This window comes from Neofelis nebulosa, chromosome 16, assembly GCF_028018385.1.
Source record: "Neofelis nebulosa isolate mNeoNeb1 chromosome 16, mNeoNeb1.pri, whole genome shotgun sequence".
In the NCBI taxonomy this organism is placed as follows: domain Eukaryota; kingdom Metazoa; phylum Chordata; class Mammalia; order Carnivora; family Felidae; genus Neofelis; species Neofelis nebulosa.
In genome coordinates this window covers 56,064,265-56,077,232 of record NC_080797.1, presented here as the reverse complement: position 1 = coordinate 56,077,232, position 12,968 = coordinate 56,064,265, and the positions used below count along the sequence as shown (strand labels likewise).

The 12,968-nt window shown below is 56.1% G+C and overlaps 1 protein-coding gene across 1 annotated transcript; it reads left to right on the top strand.

Annotated features, from left to right (window-relative positions):
* Positions 1 to 1,307: 1,307 nt before the first annotated feature.
* On the top strand, positions 1,308 to 12,444 carry RASL10B (RAS like family 10 member B). Its single transcript, XM_058703435.1, has 4 exons — positions 1,308 to 1,559; positions 4,298 to 4,661; positions 9,278 to 9,402; positions 9,968 to 12,444. The coding sequence occupies exons 2-4, from the start codon at positions 4,446 to 4,448 to the stop codon at positions 10,236 to 10,238; spliced, it is 612 nt and encodes a 203-aa protein (XP_058559418.1). The 5' UTR covers positions 1,308 to 1,559; positions 4,298 to 4,445; the 3' UTR covers positions 10,239 to 12,444.
* The last annotated feature ends 524 nt before the right edge of the window (positions 12,445 to 12,968 follow it).

Genomic DNA, 12,968 nt, shown 5'->3' with positions numbered 1-12,968 from the left:
TCTCACCAAGCTGCCAGCCCCCTGGGCTCCCTTCTCAAAGCCCTGTACTTGCTCCCATCTTCTCTCATCTGTAGCCCTCCTCTCCCACAACCTCCTCTCACCCTGACGCCCCAAATCCATTTCTTTCAAGGCTCCTTCCTTGAAACTTGCCTCCTCTGACACCTCCACTGACTCCCCTAACTATTTGGGCCCCTCCCTGCGCCCTCCCTCCAGAACCCTGGCTTTTCACACAGCACATAATTAGTGCTGCTGGGCCAGCTTCTCCCCCTTGGGCTGGGAGGGCCACCCAACTAGAGATCCCCATCTTCTATTCCAAATTTTGCCCTTCAGTAAGACAAGTCACTCCACCCCTCTCAGTCCCCAACTATCCCATCTGTAGAATTGACCTCACATGGAGCACCTGGGTGGCTCAGTCAGTTAAGCAACTGACTTCAGCTCAGGTCATGATCTCACGGTTTGTGGGTTTGAGCCCCGTGTCAGGCTCTGTACCAACAGCTCAGAGCCTGGAGCCTGCTTCAGATTCTGTGTCTCCCTCTCTCTCTGTTCCTCCCCTGCTCGTTCTCTGTCTCTCAAAAATAAATAAATGTTAAGAAAAAAAAATTTTTTTTTTTAAAGAATCAACCTCACAGAATTGTGAGGATTAAGTTTGAGGACGCAGGTAAAACTTAGAGCCCGTTGTCTGGCACACAGGACGCACTCCACAAATGCTAGCTATGATGAATGACACTGTGGCCGGTGGGTTTAGAAAAAATATATAGGTGATTCTGCCTGCATGCAGCCCCTGCAAATGCTGGCATCTCCCGGTGTGGAGAAGACAGGGGAGCAGTGGGTTGAGGGAAGTGGAGGTCATTCACTGGCAGGAGATACGCTGTGCTCTGCGGCCAGCCTGGTGTGCCCTTCTTGCACTGCTGCGGTGAAGGGCGAGAGTGACCACCCTGCACTCCGTCCTCCAGCGGGACGGCACAAGGTGCAGGGCACACAGGTGCGCCCGCCCTGCAGCGGACTGTGGCGTGGGAAGGGTCAGAGGGGGACCTAGAGAGAGCAGCTGGGGTGGACGCGGGGTCGGGGGCGGGGCGGGAATTGGAGTGAAGGAAGCAAAAGGCTCTAGGGCCTTTCTGGCGCCTTCCTCCCACCCCTCCAGGGGAGAAATAAAAACCTGCCAGGGGGAGTCGGGAGGGGGTGCAAGTCTAGAGGCGCAGGGTTCAAGAATTCGTCCTGGGCCGCGCGAGCGAATCTGTCAGGCTCAGGGACCCAGCGGAACGCCAGCCCGAACCCCCCCACCCCCCTCCCCGCGGCCTCGCGCTCCCCTCCGCCTCCCTCCAGCCGGCGCAAGCGGGCGGCGCGCTCCGGAGGGAGAGCTGGGCTGGAGGTTTCCTGCCCCCTCGGCGCCCGCACCTGCCCTCCGCGCCCGCCGCTGAGCCCGCGCCGACTGGGCAGCCGGGGGCGCCCCCACCCCTCTCCCCCCGGGCCGGGGAGCCGGGGGGCAGCGCCGGAGCCCGGGGGGAGCGCGGCCCCGCCGGCCGGCCGGCCAGGGCCGGGGGCAGCTAGGACGGCCCCGGGTAAGCGGCGGGAGGAGGGGAGGCGGGCGGTGCAGGGCCGGGGGCGGGTGGGAGCGGGGCGGCCGGGCCCGGGGGCCGGGACGAGGAGGGTGGAGGGGGACGGCGGGCTGGCGGGGAAGCGGCGCGGGGCGGCCACGTGAGAGCGGGAGCTGGGGGGGGGGGGTTGCCTGCAAGGTGCAGGAGGCGGAGAGCAGGCAGGGCTCCGGCATCCCCCCCAGACTCCCACCAATCAGGTCATGGGGAGCCCAGCATCCTCTGCCGCCCCCACCCGCCCACTCCCACATGAACGTGTGGGGACAGACAGCGGGCAGACGTGTGACTCCTGCCCATGGGACCGCAAAGCCAGGGCCGCCAGTCTAGGGCAGGACTCCTGTGTCCAGGCCTAGGGGAGGGGACAAGAAGCAGGCTTTGGCCCCTGTGTGTGTCCCCGGTCTCTTGCCGGGGCGCTGTCTGCAGACTCACTGCGGAGCGCAGGCCTTGGGGAGGGAGCCCTTAGGGAGCTGGGCCCTGATGCTCCGGACAGCCCTCTTCAGTCCCCACCCAACTAGGGATGTTGGGTTAATAGGCACTTAGACCCAGGACCCCCGCCTGAGAAGAGGGAGGGGACACTAGTCACCTCTGAGTCAGGGACAGGGCCACACTTGGGCCTGGTGAGTTCCAGGAGGGTGGCCCCAGCCTAGGGGCCTCTCTTGCATCCCCTCCCTGGCTCCAGCACTATGCCCCGTTTATTTCCCAGCAATTCTCCAGAAAGGGTTGATTTCTGTGCAGGGAGCGTGGCGTCCGGGAGAATCTGCAGGTAGGACACATCCTAGATACCTCTAAGTTGCCACACCCAGAGAGAGGTCAGGGATTCTTCTTTCATTCTTTGTCCTCTCTGCCTCCCCCAGTATGCCCCCCTCCTCACCTGCTTGTGCTGGTTATGTAATTAACCCAGCTGAGGCTCTCTGCCAAGCTCACAGTGTCCAGGGATGCCTGAGGGGCCCAGGGCCTGGAGGGATTTGGGGGGAGGAGGGACTGGTACGTACCCCAGTGGGAAGCCCATAGAAGTAGATAAAACACCTGTTGGGGAAAGGACACCACATGGGACAGAAAGGAGATCAGGGTCCTCGTTTGGTTGATAGCTCAGCTGGCTGTATGCTTTTCACTTCCCTGAGTCTCTGGTTTTTGGTTTTGGTTTTACCTTCAATAAAACAGGGAGAAGAGTCTCTCTCCCTCCCTCTCTTTCTCATACACACACACACACCATACAACATGTATGTGAACAACAGCGCAACAGTGGATAGTGACCCATCCTGGGGTTGCTAGGAGGTCCCACTGAGATCTTAGTAAACCTCAGGTGAATGAAGGACCCCCGTACATAACCGTGGCCGCTGTTAGTTGAACACCTGCTGTTCCTGGCACTGGGTTTTACTTTCATGACCTCACAACACCCTATGAAGTTTCTTGCCCATGGACACATTTTAGGTGGCAGAGCTGGGAACCAAACCTTGGTGGGTCTCACCCCAAATCCTGCCTTCTGTTTACTGTCTGTACACATACCCAATAGATTGGATTTTCTGAGCCAGGCCAGACTGAGGGACATTCAGCTGTGAACTGCGCATATATGGAAAGAACATATATCCACAGAGAGGACATGCACATAACCTGAAAAGCATGGCCTTGTCGGAATCCAGCAAATCCGTCTGCCCTGGGCCCACATAGTAGGCACTGGTGTCACCCTCCCGTGAACAGTCCCTGGACAGGAGGTCTCAGGCGTGGACCAGCCTCCCCGGTCACCATCCCCAACAGAAGGAGAAGGCATCTGGTTAGGAGGTTTGCTTGGATTATCCCAGAAGTAGGGCCTGTTAACCCCACTTTATATGTGTGCAGACTGGGCAGGTGATTTGCCCTCTGACCACAGCTAGGAAACATCATAGCCGGGGTTTACCCCTAAGCTCCGAAGTCACCGAAACTGAGCATAGCAAGGTCCAACCCTGTAGCAGTCCTTTCCTGGGCACCTGCTATGTGCCAGGCCCTCTGAGTTTGGGAGGATGCCAGATAATGAGACATAGCCCTTGGCCTGTAGGCATTGACCAGCTAGAAGCACTAAACTTGGAGGAGGTCGGAGGTATTGCAGCTTTGTGGAGGGGAGGCTGTTGCTGTCAGCTGTGTGCCCTTGGGCATGCTTCTCGCTCCCTCTTGAGTCTTCTGGAAAGGGGGATGGTTACCCATCCCTGAGGGCTACTGTTTTGACTATGGATAAGCATGTGGCTGTGCTAACACTAAGTGTTCAACAAGTAGTGTGCTCCAGAGCCAGAGCAGTCATCTGGGCCAGGGTTCCCAACAGGATGTAAAACGTCCTGCCCAACAAAGGACTCTCTCCACAAAATGCTGTGAATGTCTCTGATGAGACACGCTCAGCCTTGGCTCATCCTGGGCTCTATGGGAAAGTGGGGATTGGAGCAAGTCTAGGGTGCGTCCCACTCTGCTCTGCAGCCTGGCCTGGCTGGGGGGGGTCGGAAGTGGCCACATGTCTGATCATAACACAAGAAAGAGTGATTCCCACCGGTGGGCGGGTGGCAGGAAAAAAAATGGAGAAGGGAGGGTGGAGAGGCTCTGGGTAGATGGAGCTAGGTGTTCTGGGAAAGGAAAGGCTTTCTGAGAGGCAGTAACAGCTTCAGCCAAGTTCCTGGGCTGGGGAAGTACAGGCCAGGTCCAGGGAAAAGCGGGCCCACCAAGCCCACCTCTTGTCCCCACAGTCCAGGTGGAGGCCGCAGAGGGCCCGGGGCAAAACAGGGGCAGCAATGGTGGGTCCTGACGGTGGCTGAGCCCCCAGCCCCTGGAATATGCAGCCCGGGGGAGCCCCAGGCAGCGGCGAGGACGCGGTGGCGGAGCGGGGCGGGAGGCATGGTCTCCACCTACCGGGTGGCCGTGCTGGGGGCGCGAGGCGTGGGCAAAAGTGCCATCGTGCGCCAGTTCCTGTACAACGAGTTCAGCGAGGTCTGCGTGCCCACCACCGCCCGCCGCCTCTACCTGCCTGCTGTCGTCATGAACGGCCACGTGCACGACCTCCAGATCCTCGACTTCCCACCCATCAGCACCTTCCCTGTCAACACACTGCAGGTAGGAGGGCCGGCTGGTGTGGCCAGCCAGGGAGTGGGGGGGTGGGGGAGGAGCTGGACTCCTGCCTTTTCCAGGCTCTGGCCCTGTCCCCATCCTTCAGGCTCTGAGGGCTCCATGCAGCACCACAGGCTACCCTGTCTCGAGCCATCACGTGTGTGCGGCTTTATTCAGTGCATCTTTAATGAGTGTATAACGTGTGGTGGGCACCAGGGCAGACTGGCGGGCAAAACAGATGTGCAGTTTGCTCTCCAGGAACTAACTCACCGTCGGGTGAGAAGGCAAACCGGCAATTATTACATAGTACAGTAAATGCCGTGGTCGGCATCAGCTCAGTGAGATTGGGCAGGTAAAGGGCAGTGGAGAGAAAGGCAGGAACACTAGATGCTATTAATACTCTGGGTTGTGCCCATCGTGGCCTCAGACCCTTGTCATCTAGGACAGCGGAAGAAAAAGCCAGGGCCTGGGAAAGGTATGTTCTCCGAGACTGGAGGCCCCAACCGGTCCTTTGCCTCCAGGCGTTCTTTAAGTGATGCCCCGCCCCCTGGACTCAGGACTGGCTCACTGGGCACCCTTCCTGCAGGGGGTGGATTCAGATGCCCCCAGTGTCCTGGCTTATAGTGCCCCTTTCCCCAGCCTGCAGGGACCAGGCCCCCCTTCCATCTCTCTACCTCTGGCTTGAGAGGGGATAGGGTGCAAGTGGAGGCTTAGCTCTAAGACATATCTGCTCACCGAAGGAAGCCCCTGACCAGAGCGTTCAGAAGTTTCTCTGGAAGGAGAGGCAGGGGCCACAGCTTGGCCAGTTGTGACCACAAATACAGCAATCTCTGGGGCAGGGTCTAGGTCTCAGCACTGTCTCAGCAACTCCGGGCAGGAGGACCTTGGCCCAAGCCCAAGGGTACCTGTCTGTCCCACCCCAGGTGTGGGGGATTGACACCAAAGACAAAAACCTGATCCACACATGGGCCTCTTGGAAAAAGTGAGATCAGGGCAGCGTGTCTGGGGTCAGGGCCTTCTGGTTCTCCTCCACGGTGGACTTGAACAGCGGCCCAAGTGGATACTCAGATCTTGTGCCAGTTTTGCACATTGAGCGGCTTATTTTTTCACATTTTGTTGTAGATTTAATTTTAATTTAATATCGACTTTGGAATGGGTAGGACATAGTTTAAAAGTCCAAACTTTGTGGAGTGCCTGACCGGGTCAGTCAGTTGCGTATCCAACTCTTGATTTCTGCTCAGGTCATGATCCCAAGGTGATGGGATCAAGCCCTGCATCGGACTCCATGCTCAGCCCGGAGCCTGCTTAAGATTCTCTCTCTCTTTCCCTCTGGCTCTCTTACCTGCTCATGCCCTCTCTCTCTTAAAAAATAAAAAAAAAAAAAAAAGTCCAAACTTTTTTTTTAAAAAGTTCAAACTGTAAAAAGGTACATACAGAGAAATCTCAATCTCGCCCCTGCCTTCTTCACCCTGATTCTTGCCCCACTCTCTATGGCCATTGTCAATTGGTTTTTTACTCCCACTTCCAGTGTTTCTATAGATAAATAAGAAAATGTATTCTTATTCCTTTCTTACAGAAAAAAAAAAAAATTGCTCTACACCTTGTCTTTTTGCTTTACGTTTTAACCTGGAGATCTTCCCCGAGTGTTAGTACCTGAATGTCAGTAGCATGGCCACACTGTGCCCTATCAGAGAGATGTACAATGGAGTCCCCTCTTGTTGGACAAGTGGGTTGTTTCTAGTCTTTTGCTGTCTTAAGCAATGCCACACAAATAGCCTTGTTCGTAGTCTCTCTGCACACAGGGAGGTGTTTCTGTGGAAACGAGCCCCCAAAATGGCATTGCCAGGTCAAAGGATGAATGCAGCTATATTTGGAAGGTATTGCCAGATTTCCCTCCCCTTCTAGAAAGTTGCACATTTTGTGTTGCGAGGACTGTACGCGAATGCTAGTTTCCCTAAAGCCTTGCCATCAGGATGTATTGTCCACCTTCTGGAGTTTTGACAGTCTAATGGATGAGATGAGATATTCTCAGAATAGTTTTTATTTGCATCTCTGGTTGTGACCAAAGTTGAGCATCTTTTCATATGTGTAAGGGCTTTTGTGTTTCTTTTTTGACAACTAGTAATGCCTTTGTCCATCTTTCTGTTGGATTGTTGGCCTCTTTCTTCCTGATTGATCCTGAGTTTTAGACTCTCCAGGCTATCCAGGCTTCACACAAGAAAGGGACCCTGAGCAGAGAAATATAGAGAAAGGACCCTGCATGCCCAGAGGCCAATATAAAATCCCAGTGGCCACTGTCTGAAAAGAAAAGAGAAATACATTCTTCCCCAATGACAGATGAGATCCAGCCCAGAAGAGAGTGGCATTTTCTGAGCCTCAGTCATTCCTTCTGTAGTCCCTCTCCTCCTATCAGAGGAGGAAGCTGAGGTTAGAGCAACAAATGCATGGTCAGCAGCCAGGTGTCCTTAGAACTGGACTCAGTTTTCAGTGCTCTTTCTTTGTTGACACAGCCCCAAGATGATTTCTTACAGTCTGGAACCCCGCACAGAGCTAGCTGGAAGGAAAGGTCAGTTTTCTTGCTCCCTCCCTTCAATCAGGAGTGAAGGCACAACCCAGACAATCAGGAGACTTCCTCTTCTCCCTTTTAGGCGCCCCCCCTCCCCAGAGCAGTGGGCGGGAGGGCAGGCTGGAGGCCCTCTGGAAGAGGCAGCGTGTTGGGGGAGAGGTGGGCTATCACTCTCAAAGGCCGGCAGCTGTTCCCTCTCCCCAGCGAAGGGCTGGAAGAAGGTGGGAGCCTCTCTGCCCATCTCCCCGTCCCTCCTATTTCCCGCTGATATCCAACCCTTGCATGAGATGAGGGAGGAGCTGTGTGCACATGGGGGTCCCAGGCTCCCAGAGGGCACCGTGTCCAGCTGAGTGCAGTCTTCCCTGGCCTGAGAAGCCAGCTCCTGGTTCCCTGTGGTTTTAGATTTGTCCTCAGCATCTTCCCCCTGCACCAGAGTTAAAACTCAGCACAAAGAAAAGATGCCACATCATCTCCCTGGGGAAATCCACTGCAGCAGCTTCTAAGCCTTTGAGTTGGGAAGTGCTTTTCTGGAGCTGGACTTAACTCTCTACCCCTGCCTCTTTTCTTCCTGCTCTGAGGTGGAGAACCAGCTGTAGTCCTGCAAGCCTGGCCCCTGCCCCAGCACAGCTCATAAGCTGGCACCACGGGGACATGTCTGCACCTCCTCCGAGTCTTTTGCCAGGGCCCTCAAGGCAGAAGACCCTGGGTCTCTTTGTCCTCGGAGGCCTCCCCTCCCCCAGCTTCAGGGACCCCCTTCTTGTTCACACACCAGCTGCCTTCAACTGCTCTTGCATTTGCCATCTGCTGGAAGGTTAATCAGCTCATTAGTCTCCTAAGGAACCTTCCCTTTAGTACACTGAGCCTTTCCAGGAGCCTACTCCTCTTGAGCTGCGGCCCCTCCTTGAGAATTTGCGACAAGCATTCAGGATGCTCTGACTCCCCGGAGCCGCCTTTGGGCCCTGCTCCACATCAGCCCCCACTGTGCGTCCAGTCTCAGTCTTTTTCTCCTCGATCCTGAGGGCAGCGTGGAGCACACAGAAAGGACAATTCGGGTAGCAATCCAAGGGCAGTTTTATAGGCGGCAGTTGCATTGATTCCAGCATGGAACAGGTAGGGTTCAAGACTGCAGAGAGCTCACCAGTCTAGGCAGTGCAAGTAAAGAGCCTGCTGAGAGCCAACACAGCTGGGAGGCACTCAGCAGGGAGGAGAAGGAGGCGTGTAAAAATGTGGAAGACCTGGCTAGGGCCCTCTCAAGAGCTCACAACAGAAGCAGGGAACTGGGGATGGAAACAGCTCTAACCAAGGTATAACTAAAGGATTCTCAGAACACAGATGTTCTGGGTGCTCGGTCAGTTAAGCGTCTGACTCTTAACTTCGGCTCATGTCAAAATCTCACGGTTTGTGAGTTCGAGCCCCCCATTGGGCTCTGCACTGGTGCCATGGAGCCTGCTTGGGATTCTCCCTCACTGTCCCTCCCCTGCCCATTATAAATAAATAAACAAACAAACAAACAAACATTAAATAAAAATAAATAAATAAACATTAAAAAAAAGAGGAAGAAGAAGAACACAGGAGATGAAAGGCATAGTCTTCTGCTTGCAGGAAGGCTTCCTGGAGGAAGAGGAAGCATTTAAGCTGAGCCCTGGAAGATGCAGGATTTCACAGGATCCATCAACTAGCTCAGAGGGCTGGGCTCTTAGGGGCACTTAGTAAATGTACTGGAACAAAGGTCCGAATGGACGGATGGATGGATGGACAGGTTGGGTGATAAAAATGGGACAAGGCTGATCTCAGCTCCAGATGTGCACAGGACAGTGAGGGCATTAGCTCTGGAGGTCAGATAGTGTGACCTTCCCTATCCTGGCTTGGAGGTGGGGGAACCCCAATACTGAGCTTGTACATTTTCCTGGGCCAGGCTTCCTGTGATGGGTGGGTGTGGAAGGTTTGGGGTGCAGTGGCAGGTGAGAGTGCTGTCGGGTGTTTGGCTAGAGGTGGCTGGGGGCAAGGGGAGGTCTCCGAGTGGCTCTGACCTTGGCACTGGCTGGGGGTGTTGCAGGAGTGGGCAGATGCCTGTTGCAGGGGACTCCGGAGCGTCCATGCCTACATCCTGGTCTACGACATCTGCTGCTTTGACAGCTTTGAGTACGTCAAGACCATCCGCCAGCAGATCCTAGAGACGAGGTGAGGGCTGGGATACCAATGCTGGCTACTTCCTGTTTAAGGGTGCAACAGTGGGGTGCGCGCAGAGTTGCTAGATGAAATATCCTCTGGTTCCCGCACATTCTCCCTCTCTCTCTCTCTCTCCCTCTCTCTCTCTCTCTCTCTCTCTCTCTCTCTCTCTCTCTCTCTCACACACACACACACACACACACACACACTATGTTATGTCCCCATTTCTAATAACTCACTTTGGGATTCTTACCATGGGGTGGCTAGTCTAGTGCAGTGCTTAAGAGCAGGGGCTCTGGGGAGGAAAAAAAAGTGTCAGGGTCACTCTTCTGCATGACTTTAAGCCACTTAACAGGTTAGACTCAGGTTCCTCATCTGGAAAATGGGGATAACAATAGTACCTACCTTTCAGATCAGTTCTGATTGGACAATATAAGGTATCCCGAGGGCTTAGCGCTGCAGGCGGAACACAAGTATGGTAGTAGCAGTATTGACCAGGCACAGCCTGCCCTTCTCGAAGTCCAGTGGTTGTGAGACCGGACTGTGGAGTTCTGAGATTCCCCCCTCACCCCCGCAGGGTGATCGGCACCTCGGAGACGCCCATTATCATCGTGGGCAACAAGCGGGACCTGCAGCGCGGGCGCGTGATCCCGCGCTGGAACGTGTCACACCTGGTGCGCAAGACCTGGAAGTGCGGCTACGTGGAGTGCTCGGCCAAGTACAACTGGCACATCCTGCTGCTCTTCAGCGAGCTGCTCAAGAGCGTCGGCTGCGCCCGCTGCAAACACGTGCACGCTGCCCTGCGCTTCCAGGGCGCGCTGCGCCGCAACCGCTGCGCCATCATGTGACAACGCGCCCGCCCGCAGCCGCATCCCGACGGGCGGGGACCTCCCCGGGGACTGCCGGGCTCGGGCGCGGAGGGGCGGGGTAGGACTCTGACGGTCCGGGCCTGCGACGGTCCCGCAGCCGCGCGCCTCCCGGTGAGGGGCGGAGGACGAGAGAGCCTCCGGTAACTGCCCAGTCCAAGCCCTCTCCTGGGCCAGCCGTCTTCCTGGGCCCGCTGCCCTTAGTGCTGGAGTTAGCGCAGTGCCCGGCCAGGCCCCCAAGGGGCGCCTCAGCCTTTTGGGATTGGCGGTGAGCGCGGGGGGTGGGGGTGGGGAGGTGCTGCCTTGGCCGGGGCCCCCACCGGTCTTCTCCAGAGAGTGTGTCTGTCATTGCCCTGCGTCGTCTACTCCTGTGTCTGTCTGCCCAAGCGTCTGTTGGCCCTTAGCTGTCTTATCCACCCTCCGGTCCACCTTCCCGCCCCCGGCTCCGTTCACAGGGCTCTCACTTCGTTCACCCCCTTGTCGCAGATCCTGGCAGCTTCTCTGTGAGGCCAGCCTTTGGACCGTCAGCACCACGGGCACAGGGCAGAGAGATGCGGGTGGCCCAAGGACCATAGTCAGGGTCCGAGGGTTGAGGTCAAGGGTCAGTCAGGGGGAGAAGGCTGAGTTCTCCCCCTTCCAGGGAGATCTCCCCGCCCAGCAGCCCCCAGAGACACAACAACCTACCTTCCAGCCTTAACTCGATGGTCCATCCCTGCCGGGTGCCCCTCATCCCCTTCCTGACCCCAAAGCCAGATCACCTCCTGGGTTAAAACTTTTTGTTTTCCTTGACAGTGTGGAGAGGGAATCCCCCAAAGGATAAATTTATTTCCATGATGCCAGATTCCAGCCCTCTCTTCCCCCTTGCGTTGGGTGGTCTGCAAGATTGGAGGATGTTGGGTTTGGGGGGCTGGTGGTGGGCAAGGTGGTGCCCTGGGAGGCGGAGGGATTAGGTTGTGCTAGTGAAGACTCTTATCTCCCCATCCCACTCCAATCTGACTGCCCCAGACCCTACCTGCCTTGAATCTCAGATTTCTCTGATAAATCTGGGGAGGGGCAGAGCCAGGATAAGAATTATGGAGACCCCTGTCCTTGGGGGAGATATGCCCACATACCCACCCCTAGATGGAAGCCCTCAGGATCTGATGCCCCCTTGTCCCAACACCAGTTGGCCCTATGACCTGACTCACTCCACCCCATTTTCTCCGGCCACCTGGCCGGTTTCTACCTCTCGTCACCGGAGCTGATCACTGTCAGTTTTGTACCGATTTAGAAATAACAAAATCCATTGAAGATACTAGGAGCAGCCTGAGGGATTACTGGGGTACTCGGAGGGTGGGACCAATGGCGTGTGTCCCCTGCCCCCAGGTGAGTGCTCCTTGAGGCTGAGCCCTGAGCCCTGGTGTGGTGAGAAGATAGGAAGGTCACTTGTTAGAAGACGGGCAGATAGAACAACCCAGCCTCGATGTAGCCAAGCTGCAGCGTCTAGACCAGAAAAATCAGGTAGCCCAGAGTGGTGATGGAACGGAGTCTGGGGGAGGGGTCATGGGTGGGGAATTTATCCAGATCTAGTGTGAGAGGGAATCTGATTCTCCCTTCTACTTCCCCAGCTGATTCTCCCTCCAACCATGGGGTGTATCCGCAGCCCTGCAGTGACTGCCCTGACCTGGGGCAGTCCCATATTCCTGGGTTCTAGTCCCTGCTCTGCTCCATGACTTTGGGCAAGTGACCCGCTCTCTCTGAGCCTCCCTCTGAAACAGAGGAGGTGGCTCCCCTTCCCCACACCTTGGGAGTGGCTGGGAGGGTAAGGAAGAGGGCCTGCCCCTTTTATCCCCTGCATCCCTGCCCCCTGGTTCACCAGGGGGCTGGGGTGAGGGATGGCAGCATCTCACCTGCCCCATCACTGTCACCCCTAGCTGAGGCACCTGAGGTGGGTGTGGGGAACCCAGGCCTCTGGCTACCCCTTGTGGGAGCCATTGGAATGTATTGCCTGGCCAACCCCCCTCACCCCCTCCACTGCACCCCAGGTATTTGATTTTGATTCCCTGCACTCCCATTCTGAGTCTCTGTCCCCACCCACCCAGGGTTTCCCACCACAGGGTCTGGAAGTTTGTGTGTGTGTGATGCCCATTGCGCTGTGATTGGAAGTCAGATTAAAAATCAGGGAGTGTTTTCCCTCGTTTCTGTACAATGTGTTGGCTCAGTTCCTGCCCTGAGAGGGAAAGGGTTCCCTACAGGGCCTGCCTGCTGAGATCTGCTGTGGAAGGACCACCAGGGTGATGAGGTGGCTCTGAATCCCAGAGCCTGGAGCAACCAGGAGAATTAAGAGGAAGAGTTTGGGACTCATCTTCTCTCCCTAGCCCCCTAGCCCTCCAACTGATCAAAACCATCCTGAGGGAAAGCGAAAGGTCTCACCCTCCGCCCCACTCTTGGGGAAACTTTCATAACTGGACTCAATCCCAGCTCCTGCTGCTGTGTCTTTGTTCCCACTTGTGACCAAGCTTCAGCAGCCCTTTTGTGGCTGTGAATGGGATAAGAACAATCTCAACCATCCTTCTTGACTGAGTGATCTCAGTTCCCAAACCCCAGAGCAAAGTTTTGAAGTCCTGAAGTGCTCTGTCCCTGTCCATGGTGCTGACACACAAGCAGCTTCCTGGAGAGATTGGCTGTCTGGCTAGGTTGACTGAACCTCAAGAGAGGAAGCGTCTCTCACCC